The 18,839-nt window shown below is 42.3% G+C and overlaps 1 protein-coding gene across 1 annotated transcript; it reads right to left on the reverse strand.

The window, feature by feature from the left end:
* Positions 1-6,826: 6,826 nt before the first annotated feature.
* LOC123049138 (cleavage stimulating factor 64-like) lies at positions 6,827-7,772 on the reverse strand. Its single transcript, XM_044472126.1, has one exon. It carries the CDS (start codon positions 7,655-7,657, stop codon positions 6,965-6,967), a length of 693 nt encoding a protein of 230 aa, XP_044328061.1. The 5' UTR covers positions 7,658-7,772; the 3' UTR covers positions 6,827-6,964.
* Positions 7,773-18,839: the final 11,067 nt, after the last annotated feature.

An 18,839-nucleotide genomic window follows, 5' to 3' on the forward strand; every position in this document is an offset into this window, starting at 1 on the left:
GGAACGGATTCGATGAAAAGGGTCCTTATGAAGGGTAAATAGAAATTGGCATATCACGTTGTGGTTTTACGTAGGTAAGAAACGTTCTTGCTAGAAACCTATACAAGCCACATAAAAAAAACTTGCAACAACAATTAGAGGACGTCTAACTTGTTTTTGCAGCATGTGCTATGTGATGTGATATGGCCAGAAGATATGATGAATGATATATGTGATGTATGAGATTGATCATATTCTTGTAATAGGGATCACGACTTGCATGTCGATGAGTATGACAACCGGCAGGAGCCATAGGAGTTGTCTTTATTTTTGTATGACCTGCGTGTCATTGAATAACGCCATGTAAATTACTTTACTTTATTGCTAAGCGCGTTAGCCATAGAAGTAGAAGTAATCGTTGGCGTGACAACTTCATGAAGACACAATGATGGAGATCATGATGATGGAGATCATGGTGTCATGCCGGTGACAAAGATGATCATGGTGCCCCGAAGATGGAGATCAAAGGAGCAAAATGATATTGGCCATATCATGTCACTATTTGATTGCATGTGATGTTTATCATGTTATACATCTTATTTGCTTAGAACGACGGTAGCATAAATAAGATGATCCCTCACTAAAAATTTCAAGAGACGTGTTCCCCCTAACTGTGCACCGTTGCGAAGGTTTGTTGTTTCGAAGCACCACGTGATGATCGGCTGTGATAGATTCTAACGTTCGAATACAACGGGTGTTGACGAGCCTAGCATGTACAGACATGGCCTCGGAACACATGCGAAACACTTAGGTTGACTTGACGAGCCTAGCATGTACAGACATGGCCTCGGAACACAAGAGACCGAAAGGTCGAACATGAGTCGTATAGCAGATACGATCAACATGGAGATGTTCACCGATGATGACTAGTCCATCTCACGTGATGATCGGACACGGCCTAGTATGACTCGGATCATGTATCACTTAGATAACTAGAGGGATGTCTATCTGAGTGGGAGTTCAATAATCAGATGAACTTCATTATCATGAACATAGTCAAAAGGTCTTTGCAAATTATGTCATATCTTGCGCTTTAGTTCTACTGGTTAAGATACGTTCCTAGAGAAAATTTAGTTGAAAGTTGGTAGTAGCAATTATGCGGACTGGGTCCGTAAACTGAGGATTGTCCTCATTGCTGCACAGAAGGCTTATGTCCTTAATGCACTGCTCGGTGTGCTGAACCTCAGCGTCGTCTGTAGATGTTACGGAACATCTGACATACACGTTTTGATGACTACGTGATAGTTCAGTGCGTAATGCTAACGGTTTAGAATTGTGGCACCAGAGACGTTTTTGAAACGTCGCAGAACATGTGAGATGTTCCGAAGACTGAAATTGGGATTTCAGACTAGTGCCCACGTCAAGAGGTATGAGACCTCTGACAAGTTTCTTAAGCCTGCAAACTAAGGGAGAAAGGCTCAATCGTTGAGCATGTGCTCAGATTGTCTGAGTACCACAATCGCTTGAATCGAGTGGGAGTTAATCTCCCAGATGAGATAGTGATAGTTCTCCATAGTCACTGCCACCAAGCTAGTAGAGCTTTGTGATGAACTATAACATATCAGGGACAGTTATGATGATCCTTGAGGAACTCGCGATGTTTGACACCGCGAAAGTAGAAATCAAGAAGGAGCATCAATTGTTGATGGTTAGTAAAACCACTAGTTTCTAGAAGGGCAAGGGCAAAAGGGATACTTCATGAAACAGCAAGTCGTTTGCTGCTCTAGTGAAGAATCCCAAGGTTGAACCCAAACCCGAGACTAAGTGCTTCTGTAATGAGAGGAACGGTCACTGAAGCGGAACTACCCTAGATACTTGGTAGATGAGAAGGCAGGCAAGGTCGACAGAAGTATATTGGATATACATTATATGAATGTGTACTTTACTCCTAGCAGCACCAGGGTATTAGATACCGGTTCAGTTGCTAAGTGTTAGTAACTCGAAATAAAAGCTGCGGAATAAATGGAGACTAGCTAAAGGTGAGATGACGATGTGTGTTGGAAGTGTTTCCAAGGTTGATGTGATCAAGCATCGCATGCTCTCTCTACCATCGAGATTGGTGTTTGCGTTGAGCATAAACATGATTGGATTATGTTTATCGCAATATGGTTATTCATTTAAGGAGAATAATGGTTACTCTGTTTATTTGAATAATACCTTCAATGGTCTTGCACCTAAAATGAATCTCGATCGCAGTGATACACATGTTCGTGCCAAAAAGATATAAAATAGTAATGATAGTACCACATACTTGTGGCACTGCCACTTGAGTCATATTGGTGTAGAACGCATGAAGAAGCTCCATGTAGATGGATCTTTGGACTCACTCGTTTTTGAAAAGATTGAGACATGCGAACCATGTCTATTGGTATATATGCATGAAGAAACTCCATGCAGATGGATCGTTTGTACTCACTTGATTTTGAATCACTTGAGACATGCAAATCATACCACATGGGCAAGATGACTGAAAGGCCTCGTTTTCAGTAAGATGGAACAAGAGAGCAATTTATTGGAAGTAATACATTTTGATGTATGCAGTCCAATGAATGCTGAGGCATGCAGTGGATATCGCTATGTTCTTACTTCACAGATGATTTGAGTAGATGCTGAGAATATTTACTTGATGAAACACAAGTCTGAATTATTGAAAGGTTCAAGTAATTTCAGAGTGAAGTTGAAGATCGTCGTGACAAGAGGATAAAATGTCTATGATATGATCATAGAGATATCTGAGTTACGAGTTTAGCACACAATTAAGACATTGTGGAAAGTGTTTCACAATTAATACCGCGTGGAACACCATAGTGTGATGGTGTGTCCGAACATCATAACTGCACCCTATTGGATATGGTGCATACCATGATGTCTCTTATCGAATTACCACTATCGTTTATGGGTTAGGCATTAGAGATAACCGCATTCACTTTAAAAGGGGCACCACGCAATTCCGTTCAGACGACACCGTTTAGAGAAACCTAATTTGTCGTTTCTTAAAAGTTTGGGGCTGCGACGCTTATGTGAAAAAGTTTTAGGCTAATAAGCTCGAACCCAAAGCGGATAAATGCATCTTCATAGAATACCCAAAAACAGTTGGGTATACCTCCTATTTCAGATCTGGAAGCAAAAGTAATTGCTTCTAGAAGCGAGTCCTTTCTCGAGGAAAAGTTTCTCTCGAAAGAATTGAGTGGGAGGATGGTGGAGACTTGATAGGGTTATTGAACCGTCACTTCAACTAGTGTGTAGCAGGGCACTGGAAGTTGTTCCTGTGGCACCTACATCAATTGAAGTGGAAGCTTATGATAGTGATCATGAAACTTCGGATCAAGTCACTACCAAACCTCGTAGGACGACGAGGATGCGTACTACTTCAGAGTAATGCGTAATCCTGTCTTGGAAATCGTGAACTTATCCTTAGTATCTAGTGGACTAAGGAATTTTCTCGATTATGGAGGTGAAAAGGAGTTCGTCGTAAAGGGTTACGTCGATGCGAACTTTGACACTAATCCGGATGACTCTGAGTAGTAAACCGGATTCGTATAGTAGAGCAGTTATTTGAAATGGCTCCAAGTAGCGTGTGGTAGCATCCACAAGATGACATAGATATTCGTAAAGCACACACGGATCTGAAAGGTTCAGACCCGTTGACTAATAACCTCTCTCACAAGCATAACATGATCAAACCAGAACTCATTGAGTGTTAATCACATGGTGATGTGAACTAGATTTTTGACTCTAGTAAACTCTTGGGTGTTGGTCACATGGTGATGTGACCTATGAGTGTTAATCACATGGTGATGTGGACTGGATTATTGACTCTAGTGCAAGTGGGAGACTGTTGGAAATATGCCCTAGAGGCAATAATAAATAGGTTATTATTATATTTCCTTGTTCACGATAATCGTTTATTATCCATGCTAGAATTGTATTGATAGGAAACTCAGATACATGTGTGGATACATAGACAACACCATGTCCCTAGTAAGCCTCTAGGAGACTAGCTCGTTGATCAATAGATGGTTACGGTTTCCTGACCATGGACATTGGATGTCGTTGATAACGGGATCACATCATTAGGAGAATGATGTGATGGACAAGACCCAATCCTAAGCCTAGCACAAGATCGTGTAGTTTGTTTGCTCAGAGCTTTTCTAATGTCAAGTATCAGTTCCTTAGACCATGAGATTGTGCAACTCCCGGATACCGTAGGAATGCTTTGGGTGTACCAAACGTCACAACGTAACTGGGTGACTATAAAGGTGCACTACAGGTATCTCCGAAAGTGTCTGTTGGGTTGGCACGAATCGAGACTGTGATTTGTCACTCCGTGTAAACGGAGAGGTATCTCTGGGCCCACTCGGTAGGACATCATCATAATGTGCACAGTGTGACCAAGGAGTTGATCACGGGATGATGTGAGTTACGGAACGAGTAAAGAGACTTGCCGGTAACGAGATTGAACAAGGTATCGGGATACCGACGATCGAATCTCGGGCAAGTAACATACCGATAGACAAAGGGAATTGTATACGGGATTGATTGAATCCTCAACATCGTGGTTCATCCGATGAGATCATCGAGGAGCATGTGGGAGCCAACATGGGTATCCAGATCCCGCTGTTGGTTATTCACCGGAGAGTCGTCTCGGTCATGTCTGCGTGTCTCCCGAACCCGTAGGGTCTACACACTTAAGGTTCGGTGACGCTAGGGTTGTAGAGATATTAGTATGCGGTAACCCGAAAGTTGTTCGGAGTCCCGGATGAGATCCCAGACGTCACGAGGAGTTCCGGAATGGTCCGGAGGTAAAGATTTATATATGGAAAGTCTTATTTTGGTCGCCGGAAAAGTTTCGCGCATTATCGGTATTGTACCGGGAGTGCCGAAAGGGGTCCGGGGGTCCACCAGCCCCGGGGGGGCACATGGGCTGTAGGGGGTGCGCCTTGGCCTATATGGGCCAAGGGCACCAGCCCCAAGAGGCCCATGCGCCAAGAGATAAGAAAAAAAGGAGAGTCCTAAAGGGAGAAGGCACCTCCGAGGTGCCTTGGGGGGAAGGACTCCTCCCTGGCCGCACCCTTCCTTGGAGGAAGGGCCAAGGCTGCGCCCCCCCCTCTCCCTTGGCCCTATATATAGTGGGGGGAGGGAGGGCAGCAACACCCTAAGCCCTGGCGCCTCCCTCTCCCTCCCGTGACACATCTCCCTCCTCCCGCAGCGCTTGGCGAAGCCCTGTTGGAATCCCGCTACTTCCACCACCAAGCCGTCGTGCTGCTGGATCTCCATTAACCTCTCCTCCCCCCTTGCTGGATCAAGAAGGAGGAGACGTCGCTGCTCCGTACGTGTGTTGAACGCAGAGGTGCCGTCCGTTCGGCGCTAGGATCATCGGTGATTTGGATCACGACGAGTACGACTCCATCAACCCCGTTCGCTTGAACGCTTCCGCTCGTGATCTACAAGGGTATGTAGATGCACTCCCCTTCCCTCGTTGCTAGATTACTCCATAGATTGATCTTGGTGATGCGTAGAAAATTTTGAATTTCTGCAACGTTCCCCAACAGCGCGCCCACCGCCGCTCAGGGCCGCTAGGCCGGCGCCCGAGCCCACACCATCTGGAGGGGAACCGATCCGGGGTGGGGGGCCCAGATCCGCCGCCGCCAGCCGCCATGGCCGGCCCCATGCTGCCCCCGCAGCCGTGGAGGCACAACCGTCGCCGAAATCTGATCGGGCCGCCGCCCCATCATGCCCACTCTGCCTCCACGCCGGACGACCAGGTTCGCCATCACGTTTCGGCCAGAGGATCCCCTCGCGAGGAGAGGAGGAAGGTCCGCTGTCCGCCGGGCGAGCTTCGCTTGCCGGCCTCCTCCGGCAGCGGAGAATAGGGGGGAAGGGAGGGCCTGGAGGCGACGGCGGCTAGGGCGCCCGAGCCGCCCCCTGGAGACGACGCGAGCGCTAGCAGATCCATCCCCGTGACGAGCCTGATTCAAGGGGGCAAAAGCAAATTCGGAAATGACTCCAAAACCCTGCTGAGGTTCCTATGCCACAGAAATGATTCAGACATCACACTATGTAAAGAAGCATTTCAAGATACCCAGTTCAGCTCCCCCGAGCACCTGATTTACGGGGAAAATCTGGACACTCCTCGAAGGTTACATATAACGGATGGAACGGTTCTCGGCCTTGTGCAACCTAGGAAGCGTATCTTGTAATAATTGTGCATTATTAGCAGTAGAAGCTAGGGAACCATACGCTAGTTCTGATTCATGGGCATTATATTGATTGATTGCTTCTGCCCTGGAAAGATTTAGATGTCTTACCCTTGTTTCTTTGGGGAGTTTTTAGCTGGATTTTGATGGCATTTCTGTCTGATGGGAATGTTGGTCTATTTGTGTGGTTTCAGAACTGATGCCTACAATTTTGTAGGTGATTTTTTATGGTTAAGATCAATGTGATTTTTCGCACTCATTTGTTGTGGTTTGCAATGTTAGTGCGAACTTTATAAAATTGGTTTAAGTCCACTTTTGATTTCATGAACTCAACTTGAGTCTCCCTCTGATTTGAAGCTCAGCCCAAGGATTTTGATTTCATTTTCGTGTAATAACCAAGTTCATCTCTTTTTTTACAAGAATGTAACTTTTTTTTTGCGGGATAATGTAACTTTGACGCAAACCCAAGAATCTGTGAAACAAATATATAATACTCCCTCCGTCTCATAATATAAGAACGTTTTTGACACTAGTGTAGTGTTAAAAACGTTCTTATATTTTGGGACAGAGGGAGTAGTAATATTGTCATATGTAAATTTTGCATTATCATACTTGTATATATATAGGAGTACAATTGTAGTACAAACTGTTTTGTTTCGCCTGATCTAGTACATGTACATGGAAGCAACTTGTGATGGCGCACTTGCTGAGGCATCGATCTCTCCTTCTCAGACGCAGGCAACTCCAGCGAACACCGGCGTAGCCTTCCCGCCGTCTTCGAGCTTCATCAGTTTGGCGCCGTGATCGTCCGGCGGCGGACAGGCGCTCGCCCGCTTCTTCCTCTTTGCCTCGCCGGCAGCATCGTCCGCTGCAGCCATGTCGAGCAGGCGCTGCACCATCTCCATGGCGATGTCCAGCCCTGGGACGTACTCCGTGAGTACCTTGCAGTTCTCGGGGCCGCAGTTCTTGAACGTGTCCAAAGCTTCCCGCAGCTCGTGCCTGGACGCGCCCGCCAGGTGCCGCGTGACGGAGGACACGACGGCGAGGCGCCCGCGGTCGTTGACGAGGGATGCGGCGTGGATGGCGTCCTCCATCCCGACGGGCTCGTGGTCTCCCCGGCGCCTCCGGCGCGCCGCGCCGGCCCTTTCGGCGAGGCCGACCCGCAGCTCGCGGTCGAGCAGCCGGTGGCCGTGCATGTTGCGGCACGCGCTCTGCGCCGTGGCGTCGTCAGCGTACTCGACGAAGGCGTAGCCCTTGCGCTTCCCCGTGTCGGCGTCGGCGGCGAGGTTGAAGGAGAGGGCGGGGCCGATGAGCTCGCAGGCGTCGCGGACCTCCTTCTCCTCGGCTTTGAAGGGGATGTTGCCGACGTAGACGACGCGGCTGCAGCGGCAGTTGCCGGCGGCGGCGGCGATGCTGTCCATGATTGGCAGCTTGAGTCGATTGAGACGGCCAAATGCGATCGAGACCGGCTGGATCAAGGCTTTGACGAAATATATGGAGTCGAATCATCATCGTTCAAGACTCGGATTCGGCGTCCTTTTTCTCTCAAAGCGCGTCTCATGTCGTAAGTCGGTTCCGGGGCGCGTAAGTCGGTTCAGGTGCGCGTGGTTCAAGACTCGGATTCGATGTCGTAAGTCGGTCCAGGGACGCGTGGTTTAGGCACGCGTCGTAATAACTCGGTGTCTTTTTTTTTAACACAGCACAGTATCTGATCCCGAAATTGTACATTTTTTCCCTAAAAAAAAGTTGTACATTTTTTTTTAGAAACGAAGTTGTACAATTCATGCATACCTCCCAGTCCATCCTTTGAATCTTGGACCTGGCTCGCTGGCGCTCGTGCGCTCATACGCGGGAGCGAGCGCTCTCCCATATAAGGAAGGATCACCCGCGCGTTAGCCAGGACAACCAAAAAAGGAAGCCGAATGCGCGCGCATAACTATCCCAACTGCATTTATTAGGGGATCAAAAAATTTAAAAACCTATAACTTTTGATTAGAATATCAAAATTCAAATTCGTTTTCACCGTCCGGTTTCTCGCGACGAGTTCTTCAAAACTAGATCCCATATGAGTAGGTTTCGATGAATTTTTTTTTTCGAGCAACTTTGTGTGCTATAGAGGCAACTTTAGTGGTATAGGGAAGCAACTTTTCTTTTTGGCCTAGTAGGACTGACTATTAGGTTGGTTTGCGTAAAAAATGAGAAAAATCGCAACGTTAGTGCTACATACAAAAGCAATTCATTGCACTGTGTGTATCTGTGAATTTTGCTAACATTATCCCAACTTGCGTATCATGACTGCTCAATTGCCTATTGTTGATGGTCAGTTCCTACATTTGATGTTCAATTGCCTATACATGCTATAAATTGCCTCCTATTGATATATAGTTGCTTGCTATTGGTAATTAGTTGCCTATAATTTTTGCATAGTTGCCTAACTTTTCAAAATAGTTGCTTACAATACTATGAAGTTATTTATCATTGTTTTCTAAGTTGTCTACAAACACTTTGAAGCAGCCAAGATTCACCATCATGTTGCCTACCATAACTAGCAATAGTAGACACAAGAGCATTACCGGTAGATGACTTCATAGTATTATAGGCAATTTAGAAACAAGGACATACTAGCGTGAACAATAGGCAACTTAGAGGTACTGGCGAGGAAGTTAGGAGAAAATTAGACAAAATTAACTAGGACACAGAATGTAGTGAAGTTACCTGCTTTTAGCACTAAAGTTGCCTCTTGTAGAAGGAAAGTTGTGATGTTATCTACCTCTATTTCGAAGTTGTTTTGTATCATTAGTTAGATGCTTATTGTTGCTAATTAGTTATTTTTAATGGAGTGAAGTTGCTTCTGTTTAGCACTAATGTTGCCTCATCTAGTATCAAAGTTGCTTTTAAAAATATTAAAGAAACATATCCATGTGGAGTTTAGTTTTGAAAAGCTCGTCGCGACCTGACTAGCCAACTCATGTGTGTTTTCCATCATTATATCTGAAGATTTCAATGATTTTTGTAGGCAACTCGACTAAAAATTAAGAATTTTTGTAGGCAATTGTATGATCTGCCCTGCTATGAAACTTCTGATAACCCCCTATGCAACTTCTCATCTAACACCGCGACCTGACTAGCCAACAACTGTGCGCTTAGTAGCGTTGGCAACTTAGGTCCCCTGATGGACAACTTTCATAGTATTTTACGCAATTGCGGATCACCCGTGGGAAGCTTCGTAGCGATGTAGGCAACTTGATTTCTGAGACAGACAACTAAGAAACCATGTTAGACAACTTCGCACTTTACGGTGAGCAACTTTCACAATATGGTAGGCAACGAACTATGTAGCCACCTATTACCTATTGCACACAAGTAAGTAGGAGGCTATTAGGCGAATTCACTTATACACATGGTGCAATTCTTCTAGCATCGAAGTTGCTCATGTTTAGCACTAAAATTGCCTCATCTAGCATCAAAGTTGTTTTTTTAAATCATCAAAACATATTCATATGGGATCTAGTTTTGAAGAGCTCGTCAAAAGGAATCCAGCGGTGAAAACGGACCATCATTCCGACACGCGGTGTGAAAGTTATAGTTTTATGAATTTTCTTGTACGAGAATTAATGCACATTACGTCATTGCTGGGTTGACACGGTTGGTCGGACGAGATGAAGAAAAATCAACGCACTATAGTTGAAAAATCTTTCCATATATAGAATAAGTGGGTGGGTAGTTTACCAAATCTAGAATCAGTCCCTTGCATCGTTCGTTCTATGAGCGTGCACTCGGGAGCCCGAAAAAGTGCAGCTGCACTTTTAAGTATTTAGGTTGAATCTTTCGCTATGTGCCAGGCCGGGAGGACCCCGATTGACCCAAAAAGGCCCAATTAGTTGTTCTTTTATATATAGAAAAAAATGCCATGAACCCCAAAAAACGGTGGATCCTATTTGACGCTCGTGGGTGTCGAAATGTCGTGCCTCCGCTGAAGGCGCTCACAGTTGGGCCGGCCCACGTAGGCGCTACAGTTTTTCTGTTTCCTTTTTCGTTTCTTTTCTTTCTTCTTTCTTTTTTTCTTTTCCTTTTCTTTTTTCTTTTTTCAAATATTTTGTTCTAAAAGATCAAATACTGTATGGAATACCAAAACATATTCTCATTTTCAAAATCTGTTCACAATTTTTGTATATTATACGAAAAGTTCAACGTGTATTGCAAAACTGTGCATTGTATATTTAAGAAAATGTAAAATTATCATAAGAAAATGTTCATTATGTATTAAAAACTGTTCAATGTATAACACAAAAATATTTGACGTGTATTTAAAAATTGTTTAGTGTATATCACAAAAATGTTTAATGTGTATTTAAAAATTGTTCAGAATATATTACAAAAATGTTCAATATATATTTAAAAAAATTTAAGCCTATATGAAAAATTGTTCATTTTTTAATTTTTGTTCACCTTCTCAAAATTTGTTCGCGTTTGTTCAAATATTGAAATTTTGCACATTTTCAAACATTAGTCGCATTTTCCAAGAAATATTGCAAAATAAAAAAAAATGGATTGAGCATGCAAAATAAGAACTGTGGCTGCGTACTTAATGGTCAGCGATGTGGCTTAGCTTGCAACTGTTGCCAGCCCGAGTGGCCAACAACCGTAGTTTTGTAGTAGGTGGTCAGGAGTTCGACTCCGCCCTGCGGCTTATATTTATTCGTGAAGTTTTTCATTCGTTACCTACGAAAGGGCGGCCCATTTGCGTGACCTTTAGCAAACCCTCCTGTGCGGAAGCTGCTTCGTTTGACGCCAACGAGCATCAAACAGGAGCTCTCCCAAAAAAAAGAGCTCCTCTCCGGCGCCCACAGCGCCGCTTAGCCTAGTGGGCGCTCGAAGGCGCGCAGTACTGGGCCGGCCCAGCATCACTCCCCGTACCCACGTCCAGATAGTCAAAAAACGGAAAATATGCAAAATGCGGGATTCGAACACAGATGGACTGGGCGCAGTAGCAACTGCGGCACGTAAACTTAGTTGTTCTATCTGAAAACAAATATCTTTTATCCTAGTCTCGGTACCAATATAAATTCATTTTTTAAAAAGGAACTTCAAATTGAACAAGAATTCATGAATTTTAAAATAAGACAATTGCTTTTGAAAGAAGTTCACAGATTTTCAAAAGAAATGTTCACAAAAAAGTTCGCCAGATTTAAAAAAAACTGGATTTGAAAAAAGTTCATCAATTTTGGTTAAAAAAATCGCAAATTTGAAAATAGTTCACCAGATTTTGAAAAATAGTTCACGAATTTGAAAAAGTTCATCGACTTGATAAAGAAAAAGTTTACGAATTTGAAAAAAGTTCACCGGATTTTGACAAAAAATCACAAATTTTAAAAAAGTTCACCAAATTTTGGAAAAAAGTTCACCGGATTTTTAAAAAAAGTTCACGAATTCGGATAACATTCACCGGATTTTTAAAAAATGTTCACGAATTTGCAAAAAGTTCATCAATTTTGATGGAAAGAAGTACACGAATTTGTAAAAAGTTCATCATTTTTTTAAATATTCATGGATTTTCATGAAAAAGTTCATTAACTCAACAAAAGTTTATCAATTTTGAAAAAGAAGTTCACCAAACTTTGAAAAAAAAGGTTCATCGATTTTGATAAGGAAAGTTCAGGCATTTTGAAAACAAGAACGAAAAAGGAACAAGAAAAAAAAGAAAAGGAGAAAAGAAAAGAAAAGGAAAAGAAAAAACAGAAGAAAGAAAAAAAGGAAAGAAAAGAAGGAAACTAATCATAGTGCGTTCGTTGTCTAGCAGAGATAGTTCTTAACGAGAGGTCGTGGGATCGATTCATAAGCGCGTAGCTTTTTCGCAGTTCAAAACCAGAAAAAAAACAATAGTAAACGAGCCGGCCCAGCACAGACAGGGTGTGTGGGCCCGTTTGCGCCGATGCCTTTAACCGGCGCAATGGGCGCCGAATAGGATTTGGCTCAAAAAACATCTCCTTATAAAATGGAAAATGCTTGCATCAACCGCCGGATTGCACACGAGCATCCACCGGTTCATTCGTACGACGCGTGTCTTGCCCAAGCGATTCCTTTTCTTTCTTTTTTTGGTCAACGTGCCCCTGCTCATTGCTCACTGTCGGGTATTATGAGTTTCTGCAGCAAGTTCTCCGTCACAAAAACTGCAACAAGACCTCTATTGTAGAAAAATTAAATTTGTAATGATACCTCTGTTGTAAAAAAGATTTACAACAAAACCTCTGTTGCACAAGAAGACTGTAACAATAACAATACCTATGTTGCAAAATAATTATTTTGCAAAAATTTCTGCAACATGACCCGTGTTGCAGAAATTTTCTACAACACGACATGTGTTGCAATATTAAAAGGTCACACTCGGTCGCTCAATGCACCAGATTCGACGCCTCGTGAGGCGGATGATCTTTTAAAAAAAATCCGCCGGCCGATGCATATAAAAAGCACATAGAAAATCAAAAAAAATTGAAAATTTCATGCTCTGGTTTTTTTAGATGTCATCCTCTAATATCAGGAATTAAACACGGATGTTAAAAAATATATTTAAACTTGTCGTGGACCTACAATTTGAGTTGCCATGTGAACATAGAAGAAGAAGAAGAAGAACAAGGAAAAAAGCCTTGATAAAAAATGCCATCTCTTAATAAACCAAAAATGTCATCAAAAAATAACAAATTGCCATCTATTAATAATTAAAATGCCATCTCTTAATATAAAAGTTCCATCCCTTGATAATAAAAAATGTCATCTCTTAATATAAAAATGCCATCTCTTGATAATAAAAAATGCCATCTCTTGATATAAAACTAACTCTTAATAAAAATGCCATCTCTTAAATAAATGAAAATGGCATCTCTTAATAAAAATATCATCTCTTATAACAAATAAAAAATGCCATGTGACATCGTTTGAAAATTTATAAACTGCAGTGTTGATTTTTCCTAGAGAAAATGCCATCTGGTGAAAAAAACAGAAGGGGGTAGAGTGGGATTCAAACAGGTGTACCAAATGGCGGGTCGCGCTGCTAGCCAATGCGCTAGCTCTAGTGTTTTGAAAATTAGTTTGCTGGCTTCTTTCTTATAGTGAACGGGTTTGGAAATCCAACGTGGCTTGGATCCGGCGTCAGGATTCCTGCAAACGAATCAGACGGGAGATAGGGCGTTCGAGAGAACAATCAACCTGATTGACATTCGCCAAATAAGATTTCCGTTTTGCAAAGTGTCGTGGAATTGTCACGGCAGATGTCCTAGTGAAAGGACTTAATCGTGGAGCCATCGCAACTAGAAAGCTTAAAGGGGTTAAAACGGGACAAAGGACACGAGGGTTTATACTGGTTCGGCCCCTTGCGGTGAAGGTAAAGGCCTAATCCAGTTTGAGGTGGTATTGCTTATGTTTCGATTACTAGGGAGCGAATCCGCCTGACCTGCTTTCGATCTGATGTTACTTGTCCTGAACCGCCGCCGGGTTGTCCCTTTATATACAGAGGTCGACGCCCAGCGGCTCACAGAGTCCCGGCCGGCTCATAAACAGTGTTCGGCTCGGTCTCTAACTATCCCTGCCTTACGATACAAGTTATGTACATATGGCGGTTTATCTCTACGAGCCTTGAATCGCCTTTGGGCCTTGGGCCCTTAACTGAACCGCCATCTTCCAGAGCTGTCTTGGGCTTCATGAATCGCCATAGGTATAACCCGGCCCCTCCTGGGCGGGTCATACCTAATAGTTATATCCCCAACATTAGGCCCCAGATTGATTTGAACTGGTTCATGTCAATCTTCAACACTTATAGAAAATCTTCTCCTCTTCATTGTGCGAGAATTTGTAACCCGCCATGACGTCATCTTCTGGATTTGTGATAACAAGCCATGACGTCATCTGCCATTACTTCTGATGTCTACTACGCAACCTTCTTCTTGTAGACGTTGTTGGCCTCCAAGTGCAGAGGTTTGTAGGACAGTAGCAAATTTCCCTCAAGTAGATGACCTAAGGTTTATCAATCCGTGGGAGGCGTAGGTTGAAGATGGTCTCTCTCAAACAACCCTGCAACCAAATAACAAAGAGTCTCTTGTGTCTCCAACACACCCAATACAATGGTAAATTGTATAGGTGCACTAGTTCGGCGAAGAGATGGTGATACAAGTGCAATATGGATGGTAGATATAGGTTTTTGTAATCTGAAAATATAAAAACAGCAAGGTAACTATTGATAAAAGTGAGCACAAACGGTATTGCAATGCGTTGAAACAAGGCCTAGGGTTCATACTTTCACTAGTGCAAGTTCTCTCAACAATAATAACATAATTGGATCATATAACTATCCCTCAACATGCAACAAAGAGTCACTCCAAAGTCACTAATAGCGGAGAACAAACGAAGAGATTATTGTAGGGTACGAAACCACCTCAAAGTTATCCTTTCTGATCGATCTATTCAAGAGTCCGTAGTAAAATAACACGAAGCTATTCTTTCCGTTCGATCTATCATAGAGTTCGTACTAGAATAACACCTTAAGATACAAATCAACCAAAACCCTAATGTCACCTAGATACTCCAATGTCACCTCAAGTATCCGTGGGTATGATTATACGATATGCATCACACAATCTCAGATTCATCTATTCAACCAACACAAAGTACTTCAAAGAGTGCCCCAAAGTTTCTACCGGAGAGTCAAGACGAAAACGTGTGCCAACCCCTATGCATAGTTCCAAGGTCACGGAACCCGCAAGTTGATCACCAAAACATACATCAAGTGAATCAATAGAATACCCCATTGTCACCACGGTATCCCACGCAAGACATACATCAAGTGTTCTCAAATCCTTACAGACTCAATCCGATATGATAACTTCAAAGGGAAAACTCAATCCATTACAAGAGAGTAGAGGGGGAGAAGCATCATAAGATCCAACTATAATAGCAAAGCTCGCGATACATCAAGATCGTACCACCTCAAGAACACGAGAGAGAGAGAGAGAGAGAGAGATCAAACACATAGCTACTCGTACATACCCTCAGCCCCGAGGGTGAACTACTCCCTCCTCGTCATGGTGAGCGCCGGGATGATGAAGATGGCCATCGGTGAGGGTTTCCCCCTCCGGCAGGGTGCCGGAATAGGGTCCCGATTGGTTTTTGGTGTCTACAGAGGCTTGCTGCGGCGGAACTCCCGATCTAGGTTATTATCTGGAGGTTTCAGTATTTATAGGATTTTTTGGCGTAGGTCTCACGTCAGGGGGGTCTCCGGGTTGTCCACGAGGCAGGGGCCCACGCCCAGGGGGTGGGCGCGCCCCCCACCCTCGTGGGCAGCCCGGGACTCTCCTGGCCCAACTCTTTTACTCCGGGGGCTTCTTTTGGTCCAGAAAAAATCATCAAAAATTGGCACGTCAATTGGACTCCGTTTGGTTTTCCTTTTCTGCAAAACTTAAAAACAAGGAAAAAACAGAAAATGGCACTGGGCTCTAGGTTAATAGGTTAGTCCCAAAAATAATATAAAAGTGCATAATAAAGCACATTAAACATCCAAGATGGATAATATAATAGCATGAATACTTCATAAATTATAGATACGTTGGAGACGTATCAGCATCCCCAAGCTTAATTCATGCTCGTCCTCGTGTAGGTAAATGATAAAAGAAATAATTTATGAAGTGTGAATGCTAGCAGGTGCACAAGTTTGATCAATGATAATTTCAATCACCTTTTCTAGCATCATTATATGTCATAACAGTAGCTCAACTCATAAAACATTTCATGATCAAGTAACAAACTATTCACATGTTAAAGCATAGGTCATAAACTTTCTTGAAAACTAACAAACCGTGTTACTATTCATCAAACAATTACAATTCATCTTATTTTCAGGAAGAGTCTATGTCAGAGCTTTGATTTAGCAAATACCACATACTCAACTATCATATAATCTTCCATGATTGCTACCACAAAGCATATTTTTAGAACAAATAGCATCCATCGAACACAGAGAAAGATAGGGGCTTAATGTTTCGCCTCCCAACTTATTTATCATATAGATAATTGTCAACAATAATAATTCATGATCAAATATATTTGAATGGCCATATATGCTTAGATCTTTCTCCACCACATGATGCTTGCCAACTAAAAAGTAGGTTGGAATGAGAAGGAATACTACTGACTCTTGCATAAAAGTAAAAGATAGACCCTTCGCAGAGGGAACCAGGGATTTGCAGAGGTGCCAGAGCTCGAAGCTAAAACAGAGATGAAAATAATTTTGAGAGGTATGCTTTCATTGTCAACATAACGACCAAGAGTTCCCAATATCTTCCATACTACATACATTATAGGCGGTTCCCAAACAGAAAGGTAAAGATTTTACTCCCCCTCCACCAACAATCACACTCCACGGCTTGTCCGAAACAACGGGTGTCGTCCAACTTTCAACAATCCTGGGGGAGTTTTGTTTAAATTATTTGCGAATTTGTTTTTGATCTTTTGATCATAGGACTGGGCATCCCAGTTACCAGCCATTTTCTCGTGAATGATGAGCGGAGTCCACTCATCGTGAGAATAACCCACCTAGCATGGAAGATACTGACAGCCCCTAGTCGCTACATGAGCGATTCGGGCATACAAAACAGATTATTATTTGAAGGTTTAGAGTTTGGCACATGCAAATTTACTTGGAACGGCAGGTAAATACCACATATAGGTAGATATGGTGGACACTCAAGGAAGAAACTTGGTTCAAGGAATTTGGATGCACAAGCAGTATTCCCGCTTAGTACAGATATTTTGGCTAGCAAAGGATTCTAAATAGCAAGCACCACATGTTAGAGGATCCATAACAATATAACTTCTATACAAATATACCCAAGCATAACTCATTATGTTGTCTTCCTTGTCCAACTTCAACTAATTTGCTCAGGTTTGAAAATAATTAATGGGGCTCACAATCATAGAAGATGTCCAAGATAGTATATTTATATGTGAAATCTCTCTTCCTTCAATATTCTTTCATGAATTGTTCAAGTGACCAATACAATGTTTGCTAACCTTCAAAAAATTTACCACCTCTACTTCTTATATGTGAAGGCATTACTCCCCATGGGAAAGGCATATGAAACATATATAATTTCAGATTTATGACATTCAAATCATTCAACCATTTACTCATAGGATATAAGTGAAGCACACGAGTAAATGACAAACTACTCCAAAAAGATATAAGTGAAGATCAATGAGTAGTTAAATAATTATGTAGCTATGTGAAGACTCTCTCTCATTTAAGAATTTCAGATCTTGGGATATTATTCAAACAGCAAGCAAAACAAAATAAAACGACATTTCAAGGATAGCACTCATCATGTGAAGAAGCAAAAACTTAGGCTCAACCGATACTAACCGATAATTGTTGAAGAAGAAAGGTGGGATGCCTACCGAGGCATCCCCAAGCTTAGATGCTTAAGACTTCTTGAAATATTATCTTGGGGTGCCTTGGGCATCCCCAAGCTTGAACTTTTGCGTCTCCTTAATTCCTTTTATATCACGGTTTCCTAAATCTTGAAAGCTTCATCCACACCAAACTCAACAAGAACTCGTGAGATAAGTTAGTATAAACCAATGCAAAAACCTTATCATTCTCTACTGTAGCAAATCACAAAAATTATTATTCAACATTGCATACTAAATGTCTCTGCATATTTAATACTCCTATCCTCAAATAGAATCATTAAACAAGCAAACATATGCAAACAATGCAAACATAACAGCAATCTGCCAAAACAGTACAGTCTGTAAAGAATGCAAGATTCATCATACTTCCCTAACTCCAAACATTATGAAATTCTACCACACTGTAGAAAATTTATCAGAGCTTATTATGCAAAAAGTTTCAACATTTTATCACATTCTGACTTTTCTAGGGAATTTTTGCAACAGCGGTAAACTTTCTGTTTTGAAACAGCAACATGTATACTTGCAAAATAAGCATAGTAAAAGCTATCCTTGAAATTTTTATTGAAACTAGAGATGCAAAACATTATTCTAAATAACAGCAAGCAAATACTAACAAAAGAAAATGATGCTCCAAGCAAAACACATATCATGTGGTGAATAAAAATATAGCTCCAAGTAAAGTTACCGATGAACGAAGACAAAGGAGGGGATGCCATCCGGGGCATCCCCAAGCTTAGGCTCTTGGTTGTCCTTGAATATTACCTTGGGGTGCCTTGGGCATCCCCAAGCTTAGGCTCTTGCCACTCCTTATTCCATAGTCCATCGAATCTTTACCCAAAACTTGAAAACATCACAACACAAAACTTAACAGAAAACTCGTAAGCTCCGTCGGTATAAGAAAATAAATCACCACTTAGGAACTGTTGTGAACTCATTCTAAATTCATATTGGTGTAATATCTACTGTGTTCCAACTTCTCTATGGTTCATACCCTCCGATACTACTCATAGATTCATCAAAATAAGCAAACAACAGATAGAAAACAGAATCTGTCAAAAACAGAACAGTCTGTAGTAATCTGTATCAAACGCAAACTTCTGGAACTCAGAAAAATCTGCCAAAATAGGACAACCTAGATAATTTGAT

Source organism: Triticum aestivum, chromosome 2D (genome assembly GCF_018294505.1).
Source record: "Triticum aestivum cultivar Chinese Spring chromosome 2D, IWGSC CS RefSeq v2.1, whole genome shotgun sequence".
Lineage (NCBI taxonomy): Eukaryota > Viridiplantae > Streptophyta > Magnoliopsida > Poales > Poaceae > Triticum > Triticum aestivum.